The 26,423-nt window shown below is 42.9% G+C and overlaps 2 protein-coding genes across 2 annotated transcripts in view; one reads left to right on the forward strand and one right to left on the reverse strand.

Moving 5' to 3' along the window:
• Window positions 1–319: 319 nt before the first annotated feature.
• Window positions 320–24,849, reverse strand: LOC126483927 (nucleolar protein dao-5-like). The gene is made up of 4 exons (XM_050107202.1): window positions 24,739–24,849; window positions 22,828–23,013; window positions 12,223–12,312; window positions 320–2,817 (listed from the first exon to the last, which is right to left on the reverse strand). The coding sequence occupies exons 1-4, from the start codon at window positions 24,809–24,811 to the stop codon at window positions 1,004–1,006; spliced, it is 2,163 nt and encodes a 720-aa protein (XP_049963159.1). The 5' UTR covers window positions 24,812–24,849; the 3' UTR covers window positions 320–1,003.
• The window catches only part of LOC126483928 (uncharacterized), a 259,894-nt gene continuing 246,872 nt past the window's right edge, over window positions 13,402–26,423 (forward strand). The window contains exon 1 of the mRNA XM_050107203.1: window positions 13,402–13,525. Within this exon, the coding sequence (XP_049963160.1) occupies window positions 13,459–13,525 (67 nt within the window). The 5' untranslated portion in view covers window positions 13,402–13,458. The remainder of the gene's footprint in view (window positions 13,526–26,423) is intronic.

Genomic DNA, 26,423 nt, shown 5'->3' on the forward strand with positions numbered 1-26,423 from the left:
CATCATGTAATGTAAGTTTTCTCTGAACTTAGTCAGTAGTCTTAGACGATCCACTAAGAGATAGGAAAAAGAAGGGCCACAGACTCTAGTCAGTGTTACACTGAGCAAATCGAGTTGAAAGAAAAATTTAAAGGCTCTAATGAAGAACTTCATTATGTTTTTTCTTTAATTTTATAACACTAGTTTATTTAAGGCTCCACACTCGTTTAATAATGAATTTAATAAATATTCAAGTACAATAAGTAAATAAATAAATAAATATGTAAATAAATAAATAAATAACATATTACATACGTAATACTATTTTGACTTCCCAGAACAGCAGAAACCTTCAATTTAAAACTCAAGTGTTTTTTGGAAAAGTGCATACTGAGACGAAAACTCTGTCATGGTAGAAAAAAATTGTTACACTTGAGTGGTTACACTTCGAATGTTTTCCAAAGTGTGGACAATTCTAGTGTCTGAAAAACAGGAAAAAGTCAGCAGGAATCCTTGTTACTTGTGACTCATGAAATGCAGTTGGTCTTAGTAAAATAAGATCATGTGTTTGAAGGACTAAGAACGTGCAGAGTGAAATTGTTCGTTACAGACCATTACACCAGAAGTGAAACACGAAGTGTAACGTAATCTTTCCCGTAACACCATTATCACCATTACCAATATCCCTTTCTAACTTTTCTGAATAAAGGCATCTGTGTACGGCTCAAAAAGATTAGAAAATAATAGGTCTAAGTGTCTGGATTGGCCAGACAAAAAGTCCTAATCTTTGGCATCTGTGATAAGATAATGAATGAGAGGTTTAATGAATCGAGTGCAAAAATCCACGGGTATTCTTTTCGAAAGCGTCTGCTGGTTCTATCAGTACTCATTCAAAGCATCGAAGAAATGAGGTCACCGGAGTCCAGAGTATGTCAGTAGAGCAGTGCAGTCAGCACGTGAGACGCATTTCCCGATGCCCCAGAGCGAAGAAACAGGTCCGACTGCTAGCCACGTCTTAGCCGGGTCACCGCCTGAGGCGCATTCGCCGGTGAGTGCGGCCACTCCTCAGCGCCGGGACTGGGAGCACTTTGCTGCCCCTTAGTTCGTCGTCGTCTTCGTCGTCTGCACCTTGTTCCTCGTCGCTGTCCTCCACCCGCAGTCCGTAGTCGTCGTCTTCGTCGTCCAGGTCCTCACCACTGTCGCTCAACTCGTCTTCGTCATCGTCATTGCCATCGTCGTCTTCGTCATCCTCATCGTCTTCGGCCTCCTCGTCGTCATCCTCTCCGTCAGGTACGCTATTGCTACTGTCTGTCGGCTTCTTCTTCTTGTTACTTCCTTGGTGCACATTTCTGTCTATCATCATAAGATCTTCAGCGGGATTGTCAGTCGTGTTCCAAGTTTCCTCCGAATCTGGGAACATAGTCATCTCTTCACTGGCTGTTCCTCCTTGTTTATCATCCCCGACGGCTTCCATTTCAGAACTGGCCTCTCCTAGAGGATCCGCAGGCTTCGAGTATGCTGGCGGCTGTGTCGTCACTTCATTTTTCTCCTCCTCTTCTTCTTCTTCATTCTTATCATCTCCACTATCACCCCCTTCTTGCTGTTCTTCACTTCCTTCTTCTGCAACCTCTTCATCCTTTTCCTCGTCATCCTCTTCGTCATCATCGTCATCATCATCATCATCATACTCTTCATCCTGTTCATCTGGTGTGTCAGAAGATTCGGCAGCCTCTTCCTCTCCTTCTTCTTCCACATCTTCCTCTGAGCTCTCTGTCGCGGGTGACGCTTCGACAGTTTCGTGGGTGGTAGGCTCCTTGGGGGGTGCTGCTGCAGCCGTTACCGGTTTCTCCGACGCAGGCCTTTTCCCAGCTGCGTTAACCTGCGTCGGGGCGCTGGTGACAACCTCTACCACGCTGATACTGGTGACGGTCGCCGTAACAGCTTCCGCCTCCTCCGCGGCGTTGTCCGTCGCCGCGGTCGACGACGCCATCTGGTCGTTACCCGTTCCTGCGACGCTCGACCACGTCACCACCTTCTGTGCGGCAGTGGACGGTGTGGGAGGGAGCGGAGTAGTCGACGGTCTCGTCGGCTTCGCGCGCGGAGTTGTAGACGCGGTAGTGTTGCGGCGGGTCGCCGGGCGCTTCGGAACGGCCGGTCTGGACTTGGTTGGTTTCGGTCTGGTGGCTTTGACCGGTTTGGCAGGCGCTCCGGCCGTCGCCTTCGGTGGCGAAATCGTGGAGGAGGCGGCGCCCTTGCGTACGGGTCGGGGTGTCGTTGCCGTCTTTGTGGGCCGGGCAGGCGCCGCCGCCGGCTTCCTCTTGTTCTTGCCGGGGGCGGCGGCAGTGTTGACTGGAGCGGGCTTCTTCTTGCTGGCGCCTCCGCTTCCGCCGCCGGCGAACAGTCCGAGGAGGTCGTCGCCTAAGACGCTGAAACCTGTGTAGTCGGGGGATACGTCGTTCTCAGAAGCGTCGTCGTCATCGTCATCGTCGTCGTCGTCGTCGTCGTCATCGTCGTCGAGCGCTATGTCGTCGTCGTCGTCGTCATCGTCGTCCAGTGCGTAGTCGTCGTCGTCGTCGTCGTCGTCATCGTCGTCGTCGTCGTCGTCGTTGTCCTGCTGGAGCGGCGGCAGTGGCGGCGCGGGCTCCAGCGAGAGGCCCTGCTGCGCGAAGCGGAAGCAGGAGACGCGCACGGCCGCCTCCAGATCCTCGAGGGTGCGCAGCTCCAGGCCGAGGCAGGCGCGGAATTGCTGGTCCCCGTCGCGCTGCACGCCGTACACGCGGCCGCAGAAGCGCGACACGCCGCCCGGCAGCGGCATGCACACCGGCTTGGGACGCCGCCCTGCCGCAGGAGACAACAAAAACAATTACCTCAATACTAGCTCATTGCCCGCTGCTTCGCTAACGTACACTCTGTGGTCTCAACATATTCCTGTATTTTTGTTTTTCTGTAACCGAATTTTTATGTCGTTCACAAATTGCAAAACCTTCTAACCTTTTCACCCTAATTGATACCATAGTACCATAGTAATTTTACAAATGTGCATATGACCTAAAAGGGATTCTGGTAGCTAGAATCCAACATACAAGGCAGATAAACCATATGCAAATTTTCATAGAATTAGTCTGAAAAACGCTTGCTTGATAAAATATTAAAATGAACACTTTCATCCGTATTTTACCCCCCCCCCCCCCCCCGGGTTGAATTACCAAAAAGAGTCAAACACATATTTTTTATTATTTCCAACTGAGAAGCTAAATTCCAGTTTTCATAGATTAGCTTTAAAAATGTGTTTGTAGTAACATATTTTCATAAAACATTTCGTCTTAATTTTAATTTTAAAAACCAACAGCCTCAGTTGCAAAGTTTACCTACATTTACCTACGTTTTAGTGGGAATAACCCAACCTTCTTCAGAATAAAAGTAACTAGCGTTTGTCCATAGTGGACATCGTCAAGTTAAAACTACAATTCCATAAATTATCGTCAGACTGTAAAAACTTATCTAAAGGGTTCTGATATTGAGAAGGTTATCTACACTTACAGTGAAAATGTGCTTAATTCATTAGATAAAAAATTGCAGGCAACTGGTATATTTTGTGATCTGTCAAAGGCATTTGACTGTGTAAATCACAATATCCTTTTAAGTAAATTAAAATATTATAGTGTAACAGGAAATGCTGCAAAATGTTCAAATCTTATATCTCTGGCAGGAAACAAAGGGTGTTATTAGGAAAGAGACATGTCTCAAGCTATCAGGCATAATCCAACTGGGAACTAGTTACATGTGGGGTCCCACAAGGTTCCATTTTAGGGCCCTTACCTTTTCTTGTGTATATCAGTGACCTTTCATCAGTAACATTACCAGATGCCAAGTTCGTTTTGTTTGCTGATGATACAAACATTGCAATAAATAGCAAATCAAGTATAGTCTTAGAAAGATCAGCTAATAAAATATTTGTGGTTCCTAGCCAAATCCTTGTCACTAAACTTTGAAAAAACACAATCCTGCAGTTCGGAACTTGTAAGGGGTGTCCCACGAGTATATGCCTAACATATGATGACAAGCAGAAGAAGTGGACAGTGTTAAAATCATGGGATTACAGCTTGATAATAAAGTCAACTGGGAAAAACACACCACAGAACTGCTGAAGCGTCTTAACAAATCTCTATTTGCAATGCGAATTGTGTCAGACATAGGAGATATAAAAATGAAAAAGCTGGCATACTATGCTTACTTTCATTCCATAATGTCATATGGGATTATTTTTTGGGGTAATTCATCAAGCCAAGCTAAATTTTTCCGGGCACAATAACGTACAGTAAGAGTTATATGTGGTGTGAACTCAAGAACATCCTGCAGAAGCCTGTTTAGGGAACTAGGGATACTAGCTACTGCATCCCAATATATTTATTCTTTAATGAAATTTGTCATTAAAAACATATCACTCTTTCAAACCAATAGCTCAATTCATGGAATCAATACTAGAAATAAGAATAATCTTCACAAGGATTAAAAGTCACTTAGTCTTGTACAAACAGGTGTGCATTATTCAGGAGCACACATTTCAATAACTTGCCAGCAGCCATAAAAAGCATAACAACCAATGAAATTCAGTTTAGGAGAAACCTAAAGGATTTATTGGTGGCCAACTCATTCTACTCCACTGATGAATTTCTCAGTAGAACCAATTCATTTGTGTGTGTGTGTACATATAAGTACAATATAACTTCTGCACAATTTCAGTGCAGTAATGTGTTGATTGTAAATAAGTGTGTGTGTGTGTGTAAGTACAATCTAACTTCCGCACCATTTCAGTGCAGTAGTGTGCTCATTGTAAATAAGTATTATAGTAGTTGTATTACACGATTATCACCTTATAAATAAATAAATAAACTTTTTTATTTTAAATTCAGTGCATTAGTATTTGTAAAATCATTCTTTCATATAGTGTTCATTAAAAAATGACGATCATTCCATTTGGGACCTGTGGAATGGTACATTAGCTTATTTGTTTAAGTTGTAAATATTTGTCATGTATTGTTGTTTTTCTGACATGTTCTACATCCTGGAGGACCTCCTCACTACGGATCAATTGGAATGAAAGTAAATCAAATCAAAATCAAAACTGCCACGGCCCCACTTCGCGACCGCGATGCGGTAGCCACGAGTGCTGTACTGGAACTGACCGTAGCGTAATGAGGCCCGCCTAGGCGGACACAATACCTTGCGCCTGCGCATAAACTGTGTGTTGTTGGGACAAGACGCGAACTTAACTCCTGACCTCGACTTTACTAGTAAAGTGAAATAAAAGAAAGGTACAGCTGAGGAAAAGAGCGTGTATGTTATCCTGTGCAGAACGTACTCAGTTCGACTGACTTAACATTTATGAAGTATTCGTTGGTCATGATATGGGGAACACATTACGTGCTTTCAACGTATGGCCTGTCTAGGAAACTTTTGTGCTTAAGCACGAAGTTTAATCACCTAAAAAGAACTTAGGAGTGAGAAGGATAATATAAAGCCAACATCGTCATTATTATGACCCCTCAGGGGTCGAATTCCAAAAAAACGCTGAAACACGTATTTCCTATTTGTAGCCGAGAATTGAAACACTAATTTTCACGCATGTGGCTATAAAAATATTTCAGTAGTTCCTTAATACTGATTTATTTTTAAAATAATCACCCACTATTTTACCCGCTACGGGGTTAAATTTCCAAAAATTCTGGAATATTTATACTTCTTTGTTTCTGACCAAGAAACCAATACTGATTTTCGTAGTTTCAGCTTTAAAAATGACTTAATGGGGACAGATTTTCAAAAAAACGTCTCATCCCCCTCCTCCTACTACGGGTGTAATTTCGAAAAATAGCTTCTTAAACGGCGCCAACAATACAAGATCTACACACACTCCAAATATCAAGCTTCTGTCATTATTTGTTTGAGCTGAGCGATGATGAGAAAGTCAGTCAGGACCCTGCCTTTTAAATATATACATGGCAGCTCTTTCAACGTGGATTCCGTCAACAGGGGTCATGCGAAAAATACGGCTCGCTCTTAGCTGCTGGTAAATCTCGCCGGTTGAATGGTCATGGTCCTTGAAACTTTTGCGTTCCTAACGTTTCGTCCACAGCGGCGCTGGACATCTTCAGACGTTCTCGTGGTTCCGCTGAGTCTTTCCGATTGACCGGCCGGGCGTCGCAGAGCTAAATACTTATAGATACTGTGGAAAAGGGGTGTGGTTAACATTTACACGTAATTGGCAGAGATAATCGTTGCCAGAGATAAAGCTTAATCATAGAACTGTTGATTGTCAAACATGTTATTTATTCATCAAGCCTGTACACCTGCTGTTTCATGGCTTCTTCTTTCCTCTTACAATATCCCTATGTTTATACAGGGCACGCCTAAAAGACCTATCGTATTTCGAGAGGCCACAGTGTGAGCTCTGGTGATGATACTGTTGTGTAGGGGGTATCGATTGATAGTGGTATACATGCCATTTTCAGTAGGTCTAATGGTTTGGCTAAGTTGACATCGTGCATCTGTTGCGAAGGAGTATATTTGTAGTGGTGGTTCTGTGATTATTACTCAGCGGGAATTTCGCATTCGGCCGACATGATTCTCTTTCAGATACAAAAACTGTTTGAGTTTGGTTATCAGACTTTAGAACATCAGGCTATGCACTGCGAATAAAATCTGCTGGCGGGCTCCGCACTATAACGACGCCGAAAAATGTGGCTCGTGCGAGAGCGTCAGTCCAGCGATCTCCAAAGCGTACAGGACTCAAAAACGCAGCTGCTCTGGGATTGACCGACAAGAGTGTAAGAGGAATGCTGCACAGAGATCTTCACATGCACCCATCAAAATAATGGCTGGCAAAGGACTATGTGAGAGATATTTTGAAATTTGCTGAGCTGTCTGTTAGGAAATTCTTCAGAAGCACCATCCAGGCAATCACCCAGGACGTGACTGCCATTCCATCGGAAATCGCACGTTATGAACAACTTCCGGTAAAGGATTCGTCAGTGTGTCAACAGTGGAGGGCGCCACTTACCGGAAGTAATTTTTAAAACCACCTAATGTAAAATGGCATAGTATTTGTTGTTCACAAACAAAAGTATTTTCTTTGTATCTTTGTTCGTCTGTTTGTGACTACTTTTCGAAATACAGGAGGCCTTTCCGACGGATCCTATATATTTCGGTGTATATCTCAGTATAGCCCTGAACAGTAGTTCGTCATTGTCACAAAATTTTGGTTTCAGAAATCTTCAGTTAGTAATTTCCTACTTAAGAGCATGCTCTGCTACAGCTGATTCTTCCACGTCCCCTAGGGCATGCTTCTCTTGTTAGTTCTAATGCTTACCTTACTGAACGATCTCTTAGGTTTTCACGACGCGGTTGATTAATAGTTTGCTTCCGGACGTTCTGGTTTTAGTCCAGGCAGTGCGCCACATTACAGTGAAACCCACAGCACCTGAAGAAGGCGTGTGGGCTGGTGGTCGATGTCTTGTGCATGAAATGGAAACAACAACTCGGCAGAACATCCGAAAACACACTGCCGTGCCTTACCGCACGTACACGGAATTTTTTTATAACACGCACGCCGACAGAAGAGTGCGTTTATCCTTTAGAGATCTGAGAGCTCGACGTATTTTCCTTCTTGGTCTAAAAACTAGTTCTATGTCATGCTTTTCCTAAAATCTTACCAATCCCATCAGTTACATTTTTAATAAAAAAATTGAGAAACTGTTTTCTTCCATAGTCGTGCTTTATCGTTGACCTTCGGTCTATTGTTACCTGGGCGTAGAGCTATGTTTATTTCTTTTCCTCAATAGCCATTTTTCTCTAAAGCCTGCTTCAGATGTTTTATTTTCGAGTCCAAGTTCTTCGACATGCTAATTCTCTTAGCTTTGTAAATATTTATTCGTATGCCTCATTTTCTGAAAACCTTTGTTTTCCAATCTTCAGTCGATCTGTCTCATAACTAAAACATCCAAGAAGGACTCACGAGCATTTCTGGATATGTCCAGCGCAGCTGTGGCCGAAATGTTAGGAACGGCGAACTTTCGTAGACTACGACCATACAGCCCTAAAGATTTGCTGGTAGATGAGACATCCGGTCGTGAAAGTCTTTATTCTATGATAGTTCGCTCTGTTCATCTACGAGATTCTGGCACGGTAAACAACAGTGACCAGGTTGAACAGTACAGGGCCGCCAGTTCAGAAAGAACTGTGGTAGTGAAAAAAACATATTTTTAATGTCTGTCATTAAGCATCAGTTAACGTAGAAGCCCTACTCGAAACTGGCTTGTTTTGGCTACCCACCACGGTCACGCCACGAGCGGTCCAAGTGAACACCACTCAGCAACTCTTGGATAAAAATGCTGAGTGTCAGACGCCGCAGTTTCCGCGCTCCGCTGAGAGGGAATCAGTACTGCGTTAGGGTTGTATGCCTTGATGCCTTGGGGCAATCAGCGAAGAGACGTAGCCATGAAGGCAATGCTCTCTTCTCTGCTGGCTCCTGAACCGAACAAACGGACCTGCTCTTATCTCCCTGACGACTTCCCCTCAGCCCTCCAGTTTCAACACCACTGAACTGGCGGCGTCTTCCTGGTGACGCTGTACACCGAATATGAATAAATTTTCATCATGGTTTAACTTGAAATTTTGCTTCAAAAAGAAGGGATGCCCCAACTTCGCCTGTCCGCCTCTGTCCTGAGCAGCGCAATGTTCCTTGGCTTCCGGAAGACATTCCACACAATTTCAAACTGTCGTTGAATGAACAAAATACGAGCTTACTGAACAACAGAACAGATTTGTGACTGTATTCAGTACTCCCTTGCAGACAGAAGTCGACACGTTTTCTTAACGGGACGGAATCGACCTGTGCGCAGGTGATTTCGGGAGTACCTAGATGGAGTGTCATATGGCCGTTACTGTTTACAATATTTTTAAGTAACGTTGCCGATAACGTCGGAAGTCCCGTGATGTAGTTCGCAGACGATGTTGTTGTCTATAGAATGCCTGCAACTGGAAACAGAAGAAACCGTACAATACCTGCAATTAACTGTGTGGAGCGATCTGATATCGAATGATCACATAAAACAAACTGTAGAAAAAGCAAATGCCATGCTCATATACTTCGGGAGAATCTTGAGGAAACGTAATTCATTCACGAGAGAAATGAGTAGCAAACCATTTCTAAGATCTATTCTTGAACGTTGGTCATTAGTATAAGTCCGTTACCATGTTGTATTAATAAAATAGGTAGCGAATATAAAGCGAAGAGCGGCGCGTTTTGACATGGAGCCGTTCAGTACGTGAGAGAGCCCTACGGAAATGCTCAACAACGTCCAGTGGCAGGTGCTACAGTCGAGCCGCTGTGTATCACACAGGTGTTTGCTATTGACATTCCGAGAGCTTTCTTTCCAAGAGAGAGATCGCTAATCATCTGCATAACACTCGCGTGTTGACTGAACCTACCATCAACAAATATAGCAGCACACTTACGAACTGCTTCGATGTCTTCCTTCAATCCGACCTGGCAGAGATCCCAAACAGTCGACCAGTACTCAAGAATGGGTCGCTCAAGAATTCTATGCGAGTTTTCCTTCCGAGTGGACCAGTCGCCTTCCCTACTATCGTCATTATACTCTCGGTCTATTTCATATTGTTTTGCAACGTTACGTTATATTTAATAGACGTGACTGTCTCACGCAGCACACAGCTAATGTTGTATTCGAACATTACAGGACTGTTTCTCCTTGTCAAATGCATTAGCTTATATTTTTCTACATTTACAAAACATTACACCAAACAGAAACTCTGAGTCATGCTGTAGCCTTCGACAGTCGCTCAACTACGACACTGTCCCCTATCCTATAGAGTCATCAGCAAACAGTACAGGTTGCTGCCTAGTGCGAACTCTGTCCGTCAGATCATTTATGCATACAGGGTGGTCCATTGATAGTGACCGGGCCAAATATCTCACGAAATAAGCATCAAACGAAAAAACTACAAAGAACGAAACTCGTCTAGCTTATAGGGGGAAACCACATGGCGCTATGGTTGGCCCGCTAGATGCCGCTGCCATAGGTCAAACGGATATCAACTGCATTTTTTAAAATAGGAACCCCCATTTTTGTTACATATTGGTATAGTACGTAAAGAAATATGAATGTTTTAGTTGGACCACTTTCTTCGCTTTGTGATATATGGCGCTGTAATAGTCACAAACGCATAAGTACGTGATATCACGTAACATTCCGCCAGTGCGGACGGTATTTGCTTCGTGATAGATTACCCGTGTTGAAATAGACTGTTTACCAATTGCGGAAAAGGTCGATATCTTGTTGATGTATGGCTATTGTGATCAAAATGCCCAACGGGCGTGTGCTATGTGTGCTGCTCGGTGTCCTGGACGACATCATCCAAGTGTCCGGACCGTTCGCCGGATAGTTACTTTATTTAAGGAAAGAGGAAGTGTTCAGCCACATGCGAAACGTCAACCACGACCTGCAACAAATGATGATGCCTAAGTAGGTGTTTTGGCTGCTGTCGCGGCTAATCCGCACATCAGTAGCAGACAAACTGCGCAAGAATCGGGAATCTCAAAAAAGTCGGTGTTGAGAATGCTATATCAACATCGATTGCACCCGTACCATATTTCTATGCACCAGGAATTGCATGGCGACGACTTTGAACGTCGTGTACAGTTCTGCCACTGGGCACAGGAGTAATTACGGGACGATGACAGATTTTTTGCACGCGTTCTATTTAGCGACGAAGCGTCATTCACCAACAGCGGAAACGTAAACCGGCATAATATGCACTACTGGGCAACGTAAAATCCACGATGGCTGCGACAAGTGGAACATCAGCGACCTTGGCGGGTTATGTATGGTGCGGCATTATGGGAGGAAGGATAATTGCCCCCCATTTTATCGATGGCAATCTAAATGGTGCAATGTATGCTGATTTCCTATGTAATGTCCTACCGATGTTTCACTGCATGACAGAATGGCGATGTATTTCCAACATGATGGATGTCCGGCAGATAGCTCGCGTGCGGTTGACGCGATATTGAATAGCATATTTCATGACAGGTGGATTGGTCATCGAAGCACCATACCATGGCCCGCACGTTCACCGGATCTGATGTCATTGGATTTCTTTCTGTGAGGAAAGTTTAGGGATATTTGCTATCGTGATCCACCGATAGCGCCTGACAACATGCGTCAGCGCATTGTCAATGCATGTGCGAACATTACGGAAGGGGAACTACTCGCTGTTGAGCGGAATGCCTTTACACGTATTGCCAAATGCATTGAGGTCGACGGACTATATTTTGCGCATTTATTGGATTAATGTGGTATTTACAGGTAATCACGCTGTAACGGCATACGTTCTCAGAAATGATAAGTTCACAAAGGTACATGTATGACATTGGAACAACCGAAATAAAATGTTCCAACGTACCTACGTTCTGTATTTTAATTTAAAAAACCTACCTGTTACCAACTGTTCGTCTAAAATTGTGAGCCATATGTTTGTGGCTATTACAGCGCCATCTATCACAAAGCGAAAAAAGTGGTCCAACTAAAACATTCATATTTCTTTACGTACTACACGAATATGTAAAAAAATGGGAGCTCCTATTTAAAAAAAAACGCAGTTGATATCCGTTTGACCTATGGCAGCGCCATCTAGCGGGCTAACCACAGCGCCATCTGGTTTCCCCCTTCAAGCTAGACGAGTTTCGTTCTTTATAGTTTTTTCGTTTGACGCTTATTTCGTGAGATACTTGGCCCGGTCACGATCAATGGACCACCCTGTATAGAGAACAAGAGCGATCCTTCCACACTTGTCTGGGGCAGTCCTGCCGATCCCTTGTCTCTGATGACCAATCGCCGTCGACGAGGACAATGTACTGGGTTCTATTACTGAAGAAGTCTTGATGCCATTCACATATCTTGGAATCTTCTCCCTATACTTGTACCTTCGTTAACAGTCCGCAGTGGAGCACCGTGTGAAACGCTTTCCGGATGCCATATATGGCAACACGTTGATACCATAGTTATGTAAAAGCTCCGAACCTATTATCATCAGGCGTTACTAAGAAGTACTTGTAAAGATAAGCTGTTGTAAACACTGTCTCACAGCAGAGGTGCAGCCACACAGTCCAGCACGTTTGCGGTACTGGCGGTACTGCAGATGAGTACTTCCTTCTGAGCAACTTACCTGAGATTGTTGTGTTGTGTAGGACCCGATCGGCAAAGCTCATGGTCACTAACATAGAATCACCTTGCAGGTACTGGATACGGGCACATCCTGAAAAAAAGTGCAAATTAATTTCATACATGGCATAATGTCTAAATTTTTATTTTAACGTTCTCTCTTGTAACGGTCGTTGTTTCAAGGCGTCTCTTTCAGAAAGATATAAGACTCCATGAAACAATAAATACGTAACTGTGAATGATTCTTAAACATAGCGCGTTTTAGCAATAAATTCAAATTAAATAAACACGGGAGCAGCTACGCAACCGATATTGTATTCATCCCATTTCTAAATGTCTCTCACACTTTCCATTTTTAATCAGATCTAAGCGACAATAGGTCACTGAGTAATGCAGGATAAGCCATGACAAGGATGTAAGTGTAGTAGAAATAGAGCAGTACCGTCAGGGCAGCACGGAAGTGCAACTAGTAGTGGAGATCGTAAAACTATTGTTAATGCTCATTGCTAAAATCAGTCAGTGTGTAACCTCAACAACGATTAAATAAAGTAAGTCATAATTAATAAAATTATAAACAGCCGACCAGTTGCAATGGATAAAGAATTCTTTACCTAGGTTTCAACAAATTTAAATTTGTCTTCTTCAGAAGGTGGCAATTTTACATTAGTAAGGACTAATGTACCATCGCCGTTTTTACAAATGTCGGCATAGATCCATTTGTCAAAATTAAAATATAGCCCTAGAAATAGGGTTTGTCACGTAAATATAAATTAGTACATGGATCTTGCAGAGCTCACAAGAGTCGCTAGCATACATACAGAAACAGAAGAAATAGTAAACAAACCACCACTGACTGGTTTTCTGCAAATCATCTCTCACTCCATTTTAAAAAGACGCACCATGTTCACTTCTATACATCTACGAGTACTAAATCAATGATAAGAGTACCACATGATGAGGAAATAATGTAGGGTGGAAACTTCAAATTCTTAGGTGCTCATATTGATGAGAATTTAAACTGGAAAAAGCATATTTTGTAATTCCAAAAACCAATTTTGTTCTGCAGCATTTGCACTTGGAATCATTGCAAACCTTGGGGAGAGACTGTGGCGCCTCTGGCGTGAAGCGCCATGTCTTTGAACCGATGTTCTTTGACTTTACTTTAGTTCACTTTGTCTATGTCTCGCGCGCCATTGTTTGACAGCTTCTCTTGTATTCGCTTTGTTCATTGTTAAAATAAATGTTCATTCGACTGCAAAAGTGTGTTGTTACAGTTCTACGCCACGTAATAACCACAAGACAAATCAGTAAGTTAACATATTTTGCATATTTTCGTTCAATAATTTCATATGAAATAATGTTTTGGGGTAATCCAGCCTTAAGAAAGAAAGTCTTCATTGCTCAAAAACTTGCTGTAAGAGTACTACGCAGTGTACACCCATGATCATCTTGTTGACATCTGTTTAAAGACCTGGGCATTCTTATTACTGCTTCACAATATGTTGATTCCCTCATGAGTATGTTGTAAATAACCCATTCCAGTTCAAAACAAACAATGCTGTACATAATTATAATACCCGAAGGAAAAATTTCGTTCATTACTTCACATTAAGATAGTCTTTAGTATAAAAAAGGGTACACAATGCTGCAACAAAAATTTTTGATCTCTTACCCAAGGATACAAAATGTCTGACTGATGCAAAGTAAAATTTGAAAACAAACTGAAAAAGCTTCTCCTTGTCAATTCTTTCTATTCTGTTCAAATGGCTCTGAGCACTATGGGACTCAACTGCTGTGGTCATAAGTCCCCTAGAACTTAGAACTACTTAAACCTAACTAACCTAAGGACATCACACACATCCATGCCCGAGGCAGGATTCGAACCTGAGACCGTAGCGGTCGTGCGGTTCCAGACTGAAGCGCCTTTAACCGCGCGGCCACTCCGGCCGGCCTTTCTATTCTGTAGAAGAATCTCTGATACTGTAATGTGTGAAATGTGGTATTTGGGAATTACTAACTCACATCTGTAGATTTAAAAAAAAACTACTACTTTATAACTGTTTAGCTTAAAAATTAAGTTGTGAAACGTACATAAAACGACTCTTTCCACATCATTATGATTTATCGTGCAAATGGTCCACGGAACGTGAAACTAACTAAGTAAGTAACTGACTAACCCTTGAAACTGGTCTGAATGTCAGTGTGCTGAACTAAAGCCAAATCATCAGCACAAATGAATTTTCTGTTGTGAAAAAATCTTGGCTCTATATTGGCAGTTCGCGCCATGGATCTCGACAAAGAATCAGGGTTTTCACTGGGCCTTTTCAGTGATACTCGTAAAACTATAATACTCTATGGTGTTGCAAAGAAGAATCAGTGTCGTTGTACACCGTGTTGTGAGCTACCGCGAGACTTACATGTGTCACCCAGTAAAAGTACTCTTCCGTCGTCCGAAACCTTCCTTTATGTGGTGGAGTGCACTTTCTGCCACATCTAAAGCTCTCTGTTCCTGGATAAGATGTTCTTTAACTTATGTGGCCAAGGAAGATCGCCACGAGTGTCGCGTATGTGACAAAATAGCGATACGTGTCAGCGTCTCTTACATCTTACGCAAGTGTGAAGATATTCCTCAAAGCTTAGTCAGAACATTCAAGGGTCTCCTGAACGTCTGTGGAAATGTCCCGCAGGTTGCAGGTATAACCTAAAAACTTTTCTCTGCTCCTCCATGCATGCTGTGGCTGTGCAGAACAACATATATTTCCCTCTGTTGTCAGTGAGTACGTTCTCTTTTGTCTCAAAATTTTTCATTTTTATTAGCGTGGATAAATAGTTGTATCCATAATTTTCTTTTTTCGGAACTAAAGTAGTGACCTTTAAAAATAGGTGTGTTTATCCATTCGTGATTATTCTTAAGCCCTCCGAGAGAACTTCTCAAATCCGAACGGTGGTTAGTGTGGAAAATCGTTCTTGTCTTCAATAGACACACATTGCACTATACAGTTCTCTTTTAGTGCTTCTACTCGAGAGCATAAATGCGCTCTGCTAACAAGCAGCCGGCAGTGGTTAAAATGGCTTCATTCGAATGACCGTCGTCACTACAATTCACAGATTGAAGAAATTTGTTAGGATATCCTGCACCGTCTTTGAACAGGGATTCGGTCGAGGAAGTCGTCAAGGCCTACCTTGCGAGCTTTTTCGTTGATGGTTACCGTTACCTGTGTAGGACACGGTCTGATTGAGGAAACACTCAATGCCCATCCTGGATGTTTTTTCCTTGAGCGTAGGCAGTACACAAGCAGCGGCGTTTACTATATGTTGGATCTTTGTCTAGTTTCAGAAGGTCTATCTTTCGAAATTTTCTCCACACTCTGGCTATTTATTTACTCTGAATATGCTAATTTACAAACTCAACGGACTTTCTTGCCGACATATTTACTTTCTTCCAATGTCATTCCACCTAGACCCGCTACTCTGCCCATACTTCCTTTTTTTTACTTTTTGGTACTTCTTCCTAGGTGTATTCTTTTGAGGTCATAAGTCTACATGTTTATTACTTTTTTCTATTTACAGCACTCACATTTTTTTTTCCATAAGGAAAGGAATCTGGGAACAAGTTGATGTGCTCAAGACTTTTCGTGCAGTTGCCAAAAGTTGTCATGCTTTCTGATTTTGGACGTATCACACCTTTCAAGGGTAGAGACCCATCAAAATATTGTTAGTGCTAAACCTTTCACTGCCGTCTCTTCATCAAGGATTTCAGCTCAAACAGAGCAACAAATTCAGATAAGACAGCTTAAGTATCTTTACTGAGCACAGGAATATATTTTACTTGGCAGCAATGGAGAGTTGGAAGCCAGTCCTTGGAGAGGTTAAAGTAGAAGTAAACCGAATTGTTTTTGTGGAAACCACAATGTTTTATTTGACTCTCTGACTTTTGAACTATTATAGCATGGTTTTGCTTACTGAGTTTCCAAAGACTTGAAATGGGACCAAGGTTGAAATAAAAACTATGCGCGGTGTGTGAGTTTTGGCTCATTGTAGATTTTGAGTTTCGGCTTATAGCTAGACACATGTCCCACGGTTCACTTTGCACGGTATATCGTAATGACGTTGAACGAACCAGTTTAGAGAACATTAACTTAATCGGTATTTTAATGTAGTAACGTGTTGACCATTTACGGATGACGTCAAATAACATAAAACAATGTTTGGTTTAATAACACAAGTAAGTATGCAACACATTTGCAGTAAATGTGATGCAAGTATCTAAATAACAATTGTTCTGTGGACTAGAAGAATTTGTCCAGAAGGAACTTTTCATGTTCCTAATTTGGCTTCTGTATCTCTAAAGCATTTAATGACATCGGGTAAGTGATCGTAGATGCTAAAAGCAGCATTATTCACCCTTTTTTGAACTCAAGTTAATTGTAATGAAGAGTAACGATGACCATTTTTTTCCTCTAACACTGTAATTATGGATGTGGTTATTCCTTCTGAACGCCGATGGAGACATACAACAAATTTCAAGAGAGAAAATATGTGGTGGAATGTTGTAGTTACAATACTCAACTCCTTAGAAACTTACTTCCTCTAAGTTGAGGATGCAATTTCGTATGAGATTGCTGAATGAAAATACCGAGAGTGTTAGCCTACTGATTTGTGTATGTTCAAGGACTGCAATAACAAAGATCACAAGTGTCTCCAATAACACAAAGCGTAAAAGTGACACTACTGAGCTGTTTAAGGAACTCTAAAACAACACGTTTCGCGGCCACGAGCTTTACTGATTTATAAGTTCAAGAGCAGAGAAAGAGGGAAAAGTTGCAGTTTTTAATATTCTCTTGTCTACAAAAAACCGACGTCTTTAGTAGTGTAGTCACAACGTATAGAATACAATAGTTTCGAGTAACAAAATCTTATTCAGTCAAGCACAGCCAGTTCTTCTCAGAACTAAACGTGAGACTCGTCGTACTAGTTAAAGTATACATTAACCTCTTGTAACACGGGTCAGCAGCCAGCGTGAAGTTCTGAAAGGAAATAATATCCCTTTTCCGGCTGCAGAAGTTTTATTTATTTGTTGTTGCAGTTTCGGCGTTAAGGCATTGGGAAGCATAAATTATTGGTGCCTTGCCACGGCACGGTGTCCTTACTTTATATTTCATCCTGCAAGAGAAACAGCACGACCTATGCTCGGTGGTCGCAGTTACTGCCTCCACTGCTGCAAAGTGGGACACAAGCGTACGATGGTACCGTTAGTTACAACTCATAACTGTTCCGTGACATAGCACCAATTATTCATGCCTGACGTTGGTGTAATGGCGAAACTGGTATAGCGAAATAGAAAAAAAAACACTTCTACAGCCATAAGAATAATCATTTTTTAAAGTGTACAGCTCTCCCGGACTTGTTAAGTAATTGTGATGCTATTAATAATGGCAGCAATTTGTTCTCAGCTAGCTATTCAAATATGTTTATTTTGCACAATAGAAAACAATTATTCGTCTTTTGTCGCCTAATTTTGCATCTTAGTCATACACGTTTCATCTACATCTACATCTACTCACTTACTTTGCTATTCACAATAAAGTGCCTGGCAGAGGGTTCAATGAACCACCTTCAAGCTGTCTCTCTACCGTTCCTCTCTCGAACGGCGCGTGGGAAAAACGAGCACTTAAATTTTTCTGTGCGAGCCCTGATTTCTCTTATTTTATCGTGATCATTTCTCCCTATGTAGGTGGGTGCTAACAGAAGTTTTTCGCAATCGGAGGAAAAAACTGGTGATTGAAATTTAATGAGAAGATCCCGACGCAACTAAAAACGCCTTTGTTCGAATGATTGCCACTCCAATTCACGTATCATGTCTGTGGTACTATCTCCCCTAGTTCGCGATAATACAAAACGAGCCGCCCTTCTTTGAACTTTTTCGTTATCATCCGTCAGTCCCACCTGATACGGATCCCACACCGTACAGCAATACTCCAGAATAGGGCGGACAAGTGCAGTGTAAGCCGTCTCTTTAGTAAATCTGTTGCACCTTCTAAGTGTTCTGCATAAATGAATCGCAGTCTTGGTTTGCTCTACCCACAACGTTATCTATGTGATCGTTCCAATTTGGGGTATTTAATTGTAAACCCTAAGTATTCAGTTGAATTTACAGCCTTCAGATTTGTGTGACTTATCGCTTAATCGAAATTTAGCGAATTTATTTTAGTACTCGTTTGAATTACTTCACACTTTTCTTTATTCAGGGTCAATTGCCATTTTTCGCACCATACAGATATCTTATCTAAATCCAAATGTTTAAAGCATGCTCGGTGCTCTAGAAATGAAGTTGTATTACAAGAGATGATCAAAAAATTTCAGTTTGAGGCTATTGCTGCAGCGTATACGCAACGTAGCGCGACTCTTATGCGGGTATATAAGCACCGACATGTAGGCAAGGGATTGGTGTATGCATTCGTGTCTTTCCAACGTCCGAGCGGTAAATGCGGAAACGTGAGCTGTGGCGATGTTATTATCAAATGCGTCCAAACAGGACCAACGTGTTATTCTTTTCTTGGATGCCGAAGGAAAAACACTGGTAGACACCTATCGGAGAATGAAAAATGTATATGGGATAATTAAAGCGAAACTAGGGAAAACTGCGACAACGGGTGCTTCCCCTTCGTGAAAACGTACGCCCCATACAGCAAGTGTCGCAACGAAGAAGTTCTCACTTGGGAGACATTAGAGCACCCATCGTATAGGCCTGATCCCTACCCACCACACCGTCGGTTCCTTAAAACACGGCTTGAAGGGTAGACAACTCCTGTCGAATGAGGATGTGCAGCAGGCAGTTATGGATTTCTTCACGCAGCAGGACACAGTGCTTTACCAGACGCGTTTCTTCGACATGGTGCATGATTGCCTCAATGCACACCGCAATTTTGCCTAACTGACGTACCGCTTCTGGACTGTAAGGCCTCCGAACGGAAACTTTTTGGTAGCCCCTTTTACAGGGTGGTCCATTGATAGTGACCGGGCCAAATATCTCACGAAACTCGTCTAGCTTGAAGGGGCAAACCAGATGGCGCTATGGTTGGCCCGCTATATGGCGCTGCCATAGGTCAAACGGATATCAACTACGTTTTTCAAATAGGAACCCCCATTTTTGTTACATATTCGTGTAGTACGTAAAGAAATATGAATGTTTTATTTGGACAAATTTCTCGCTCTGTGATAGATGGCGCTGTAATAGTCACAAACGTATAAGTACGTGGTATCACGTAACATTCTGCCAGTGCGGACGGTATTTGCTTCGTGATACATTACCCGTGTTAAAATGAACCGTTTACCAATTGCGGAAAAGGTCGATATCGTATTGACGTATGGCTATTGTGATCAAAATGCCCATCGGGAGTGTTCTATGTACGCTGCTCGGTATCCTGGACGACGTCATCCTAGTGTCCGGAGGTTCACCGGATAGTTACGTTATTTAAGGAAACAGGAAGTGTTCAGCCACATGTGAAACGTCAACCACGACCTTCAACAAGTGATGATGCCCAGGTAGGTGTTTTAGCTGCTGTCGCGGCTAATCCGCACATCAGTAGCAGACAAATTGAGCGAGAATCGGGAATCTCGAAAACGTCGGTGTTGAGAATGCTACATCAACATCGATTGCACCCGTACCATATTTCTAGCACCAGGAATTGCATGGTGACATCTTTGAACGTCGTATGCAGTTCTACCACTGGGCACAAGAGAAATTACGGAACGATAACGGATTTTTTGCACTCGTTCTATTTAGCGGCGAAGCGTCATTCACCAACAACGGTAACGTAAACCGGCATAATATGCACTATTGGGCAACGGAAAATCCACGATGGCTGCGACAAGTGGAACATCAGCGACCTTGGCGGGTTAGTGTATGGTGCGGCATTATGGGAGGAAGGATAACTGGCCATCATTTTATCAATGGCAATCTAAATGGTGCAATGTATGCTGATTTCCTGCGTAATGTACTACCGATGTTACTACAAGATGTTTCACTGCATGACAGAATGCCGATGTACTTCCAATATGATGGATGTCCGACACATAGCTCGCGTGCGGTTGAAGCGGTATTGAATAGCATATTGCATGACAGGTGGACTGGTCGTCGAAGCACCATACCATGGCCCGCACGTTCACCGGTTCTTACGTCCCCGGATTTCTTTCTGTGGGGAAGTTTGAGGATATTTGCTATCGTGATCCACCGACAACGCCTGACAAAATGCGTCAGCGCATTGTCAATGCATGTGCGAACATTACGGAAGGCGAACTACTCGCTGTTGAGAGGAATATCGTTACACCTATTGCCAATTGCATTGAGGTTGACGGACATCATTTTGAGCATTTATTGCATTAATGTGATATTTACAGGTAATCACGCTGTAACAGAATGCATTCTCAGAAGTGATAAGTTCACAAAGGTATATGTATGACATTGGAACAACCGAAATAAAATGTTCCAACGTACCTACGTTCTGTATTTTAATTTGAAAAACCTACCTGTTACCAACTGTTCGTCTTAAATTGAGAGCCATATGTTTGTGACTATTACAGCGCCATCTATCACAAAGCGAAAAACGTGGTCCAACTAAAACATTCATATTTTTTTACGTACTACACGAATATGTAATAAAAATGGGGGTTCCTATTTTTTAAAAACGTGGTTGATACCCATTTGACCTATGGTAGCGGCATCTAGCGGGCTAACCATAGCGCCATCTGGTTTCCCTCTTCAAGCTAGACGAGTTTCGTTCTTTGTAGTTTTTTCGTTTGATGCTTATTTCGTGAGATATTTGGCCCGTTCAGGATCAATGGACCACCCTGTATAATACATGATTTTGAAACATATATTGTGTTCGAACATTTTGAACTACCTCGAAGGAAACATTCTACTGACACACAGCCAACGTGGATTCAGAAAACATCATGAATCAAAACTATCTCTTTACTCGTTCGAAGTGTTGAGTGCTATTGACAAAGGATTTCAAATTGATTCGCCGGCCGTTGTGGCCGAGCTGTTCTAGGCGCTTCAGTCTGGAACCACGCGACTGTTACGGTCGCAGGTTCGAATCCTGCGTCGGGCACGGATGTGTGTGATGTCCTTAGGTTAGTTAGGTTTAAGTAGTTCTAAGATCTAGGGGACTGATGACCTCAGATGTTGAGTCCCATAGTGCTCACGCCATTTGAACCATTTCAAATTGATTCCGTATGTCTGGATTTCCAGAAGGCTTTTGACACTGTACCACACAAGCGGCTTGTAGTGAAATTGCGTGTTTATGGAATCTCGTTTCAGTTACGTGACTGGATTCGTGATTTCGTGTCGGAGAAGTCACAGTTCGTAGTAATTGACGGAAAGTTATGGAGTAAAACAGAAGTGATATCTGGCGTTCCCCAAGGAAGTGTTATTGGCCCTTTGCTGTTCCTTATCTATATAAACGATTTTGGAGACGGTCTGTGCAGTCGTTTTAGGTTGCTTACCGATCACGCTGTCGTTTATCGTCTAGTAAAGTCATCAGAAGATCAAAACAGATTGCAAAACGATTTAGAAAAGATATATGTATGGTGCAAAAATTGGCAGTTGACCCTAAATAACGAAAAGTGCGATGTCATCCACGTTAGTGCTAAATGAAACCCGTTAAACTTCGGTTACACAATAAATCAGTCAAATCTAAAAGCCGTAAATTCAACTAAATACCTAGGAATTACAATTACGAACAACTTAAATTGGAAAGAACACATAGAAAATGTTGTGGGGAAGGCTACCCAAAGACTGCGGTTTTTTTTTGTTTTTGTTTTTTCAGGGCACTTAGAAAATTTAACAGATCTACTAAGGAGACTGCCTACACTATACTTGTTCGCCCTCTTTTTAGAATACTGCTGCGCGGTGTGGGATCCTTACCAGATAGGACTGACGGAGTACATCGAAAAAGTTCAAAGAACGGCAACACGTTTTGTATTATCGCGAAATAGTGGAGAAAGTGTCAATGAAATGACACAGGATTTGGCATGGACATCATTAAAAAAAAAAAAAAAAGGCGTTTGTCTTTGCTGCGGAATCTTCTCACGAAATTTCAGTCACCAACGTTCTCCTCCGAATGCAAAAATATTTTGTTGACGTCGACCTCCGTAGGGAGACACGATTGCCGTAACATAATAAAGGAATCTTCAACTTTTGTGGTCCTGTCCGTAATAATAAAGGAAACTGGGTCTAGCACGGATAGATATAGAGGTGTTCGTATTTTCCATGCGCTATACGAGATTGCAACAATAGAGAACTGTGAAGGTGGTTCGATGAACCCTCTGCGAAGCACTTAAATGTGATTTACAGAGAATGCTTGTAGAGGTAGACGTAGAAGATGTAAAAGAAACACGTAAGTTATCCAAGCACACGCTTCACCTCCAGTGTTGAGCGCTGCAAGCACAAACATTCGCACATCGGTACTTGAATCACATGGATGCTTGTACCTGCGGCCCAGCTTCTGTAGTGTGTGTGTGTGTGTGTGTGTGTGTGTGGGTGTGTGTGGGTGTGTGTGTGTGGGTGGGTGTGGGTGTGGAACTCCGCTGGCTGGCGGCGCCTTACCTGGCCCACGGAGCAGCGGCAGCGCGAACTCGCGGCAGCACTTGCAGACGAGGCTGGCGCACGAGCAGTAGCGGCTGGGCCCTCCGCCCCCGCCGCCCCCAGCCGCCTCCACGTCGCCGGTGGCCACCTCCGCGGGGGCCGGCGCTGGGGCCACGGCCTGCTTCTGGCCCGGGCGGCGCTTCGGACCTGCGCGGCCCATGAGAGTGTCACACTGAATACAAGGCACATTTCCTATAACCCCACATTACACTGAGGTGACAAAAGTCAAGGGATAGCGATATGCACACATACAGATGGCGGTGGTAACGGGTACACGAGGTACACAAGGGCAGTGCATTGGCGGAGCTGCCATTTGAACTCAGGTGATTCATGTAAACAGGTTTCGAATGTGATTACCGCCGCACGACGGGAATTAATAAACTTTGAACGCAGATTATTGGAACAAGACGCATGGGACATTCCATTTCAGAAATGGTTAGAGAATTCAATATTCCTCGATCCACAGTATCAAGAATGTGCCGAGAATACCAAATTTCAGCCATCACCTCTCACCACGGACAGCTTAGTGGCCGACGGCCTTAATCTGACGACCGAGAGCAGCGGCGTTTGCTTAGAGTTGTCAGTGGCAACAAATAAACAACACTGCATGAAATAACCACATAAATTAAGGTGGGACGTAGGACGAACGTATCCGAAAGGATAGTGCGCCGAAATTTGTCGCTAATGGACTATGGCAGCAGACGACTGAAGCGAGTGCCCTCGCTAAAACCACGACATCGCCTGCAGCGCCTCTTCCGGACTTGTCACCATAGCGGTTGGACACTAGATGAATGGAGAACCGTGGCTTGGTCAGATGAGTCCCGATTTCGGCCGGTAAAAGCCGACGGCATGGTTTGAGTGTGGCACAAAACCCACGAAGCCATGGACTCAAGTTTTCCTGGGGACTGTTGTCCTCATCACTTCGTAATCATTCGGGAAAATGGCGAGACTGGGCAGAGTAAAGATTGGGATTTTGTATGGGAGCCGATAACCGCGTCGTTGAACGCCCCACAAGCCAATCACCATCAGTTGTGAATAAGGTACTGTGCAAGCGGGTGGTTGCTCCATGTTGTTGAATGTGTTTACGTGGAATGGACTGTGCTCTCTGGCCCGACCGAACCGATCACTGACTGCAAATGGTTTTTTGCGGCTACTTGGAAACCATTTGGAGCCATTCACGGACTTCATGCTCCCAAACAACGATAGAATTTTTATGGATGACGATGTACCATGTCACCAGGTCAACATTGTTCCCGATTGGTTTGAAGAACATTCTGGACAATTCGAACGAAAGATTTGGTCACCTGTCGGACTGTTATGGGACATAATCGTGCACAGAACCCTGCAGCAACACTTTCCCAATTATGGACGGCTATAGAGGCAACATGGCTCAATATTTCTGCAGGGAACTTCCAACGACTGGACTCCATGCCACGTCGACTTGCTGCACCCCGCCCGGCAAAAGGAGGCCACACACGATATCAGGAGGTAGCCCATGACTTTTGTCACCTCAGTGTAAGACACAATGGTCTCTTTAAATCCAATAAAAACTGAAACAATACCAACAGTAACTCAGTTAAACATAACAGAAACGATAAGACACTTAACCGTGTATGGAGCAAAAAATAAAAAGTTCAAGGAATACATCGTTTCCACCATGCTGTTACTTTACATGAATACCTCATCAGCACCACAAGTTAGTTTCCTAAGTGTGCCCATTCTCAAGTGCACAAATGATGTGGATACATCATCCGCGTATGTAGTGGATATCAGAAAACACGTATCGTGCGTGACGTCGTCAAAGGACACGGCCTCGGAATGTGTGTCCACAAAGCAGCTGTGCGCAGCTGCGTACCAGATTTCGGCCCTTACCAATGGACCTGGACGCAGCGAAGGCCAGCAGCAGGAATATGAGCAGCAGCTCCAGGATAAACGAGAGCCGCATCCTGGATGTCAGAGGTGGTCAGCGGCGCTGGCGGTAGGCTCCAGGCGGTGTGGTCCTCTCTCTGATACCTGCAAAGCAGTGCCCTCATCACCATCAGTTTGTCTCGGAGATTAACGGTAATGATGTAGGCCTAGGATTCTGTCTCATTCTCACACAAAAAACCTATACTCATTTCTTAAATGCTGGTGTTGGAGATTAAAAATTAAAACTTTCCCTTCAGCTGTGCATATTGGGTTCAAAATACTAGATGAAAATATTTTCGAAGCTAGGAGAGACGGGGGAACATTGGACATAGGGGCACGATGGACAACTGGTATTGTTTCGTTCAACTTACCTTAGAATGCGCCACCGACAAAGACGATTGATGGCAACAATATTGTCGCCTTTCCGCAAACGGGCTAGCGCAGTTAGATTGTCGAGCGAGATAGGCATGCTTTTATGTTTTATTGTCACTGAGAGTAAATTTTACTTCCTCCAGATGTTTTGTTGTGTACCCCGAGGTAACGCTTTCACGAAGCAAATAAGTCCATGGACAGGATTAGTCTGATATTGTAGACGGTGATAAACGTTTAAAACGTTTTCGTAAACGGACTAATATAATTCCAATATGGCGAAGGGGCACAATGGCCCATTAAATAGGGGCACGTCGGCCCACATGGTCAAACTGCCCCGTTCTTTTTTTCTAAACTTTAATACTTCCAACATAGTCAAACATGATACTCAATGCAATTTTTATGTGAGAAAATTTTATACTGAATTGATTTGAAGCTGATAACATAATTCGATATGTAAGTTTATCTTTGTTTTCCTTCCGAAACCAACAACTTTCCTTCATATATTCAACCAAAACGATTGTAATATAAATTTGAAATTATTGGTTATGGGACATTACATGATATATATTTTGAAATATAAAATCTACGTGTAACTTTGAATGTAATCACGTTTCCGCTCATAGTCGTTTTGCCGTTTTGTTTTTAGGATGGTTCGAAATTATAAAAACAAAACAGAACGGTGCAATGCTTTCTGAAGCACTTATGAGATTAGCAGTGATAGCAGTAAAACGAAATGAAAGATCCGTTAGGGAAGTGAGCCGAGAATTTAACATACCTAGAAAAACATTAGAGAGGTATTGTAACAGATTCAAAGATTAGAACCTTCGGAAACGCCAACAAAATTCTGGGATAGATTTAGCTTCGCAAAAAGATTTCAGGTAACGTTTTTCTTTCTTTTGTAGCGTTGTACTGTACTTAATATTTTAGCTACTTTAACGATGGCATCAAATGTAATGGAAATAACATATAAAACTAGGTTCGCTAATAATTTACTGAAAGCTTTATTTATCCAAGGATTACTAAAATACAGTATGACCTACATAGCTGAGAGAAATCCATGTTTTCAGGTATTTGACCCGAAGAGGAAACCTTGATTGAAGAGTGCCTCACTTAAAGCTAGTGACGTATACTTTGGCCTTTCACCAAAAGAAGTTCGACAGTTTCCCTGCATCTACGCAGTTGCCTCTCAACGCAAAATACTCCAACCTTAGACTGAATATGGAACGACGGGACCTGTTGGTCTTCAGGATTTCTGAAACGACATCCAACACTCTCCA

The sequence above is a fragment of the Schistocerca serialis genome, chromosome 6, assembly GCF_023864345.2.
Source record: "Schistocerca serialis cubense isolate TAMUIC-IGC-003099 chromosome 6, iqSchSeri2.2, whole genome shotgun sequence".
In the NCBI taxonomy this organism is placed as follows: Eukaryota; Metazoa; Arthropoda; class Insecta; order Orthoptera; family Acrididae; genus Schistocerca; species Schistocerca serialis.

What these genes read in the sequence shown, in the direction of transcription:
- LOC126483927 (XM_050107202.1), bottom strand. Translation starts at nt 24,811, where the DNA reads ATGCGGCTCTCGTTTATCCTGGAGCTGCTGCTCATATTCCTGCTGCTG. An exon ending in CGCTGCGTCCAGGTCCATTG is followed by an intron (nt 23,014 to 24,738) that starts GTAAGGGCCGAA and finishes TGGGCCGCGCAG; the next exon opens with GTCCGAAGCGCCGCCCGGGC. An exon ending in ACACAACACAACAATCTCAG is followed by an intron (nt 2,818 to 12,222) that starts GTAAGTTGCTCA and finishes CTCCTGCGGCAG; the next exon opens with GGCGGCGTCCCAAGCCGGTG.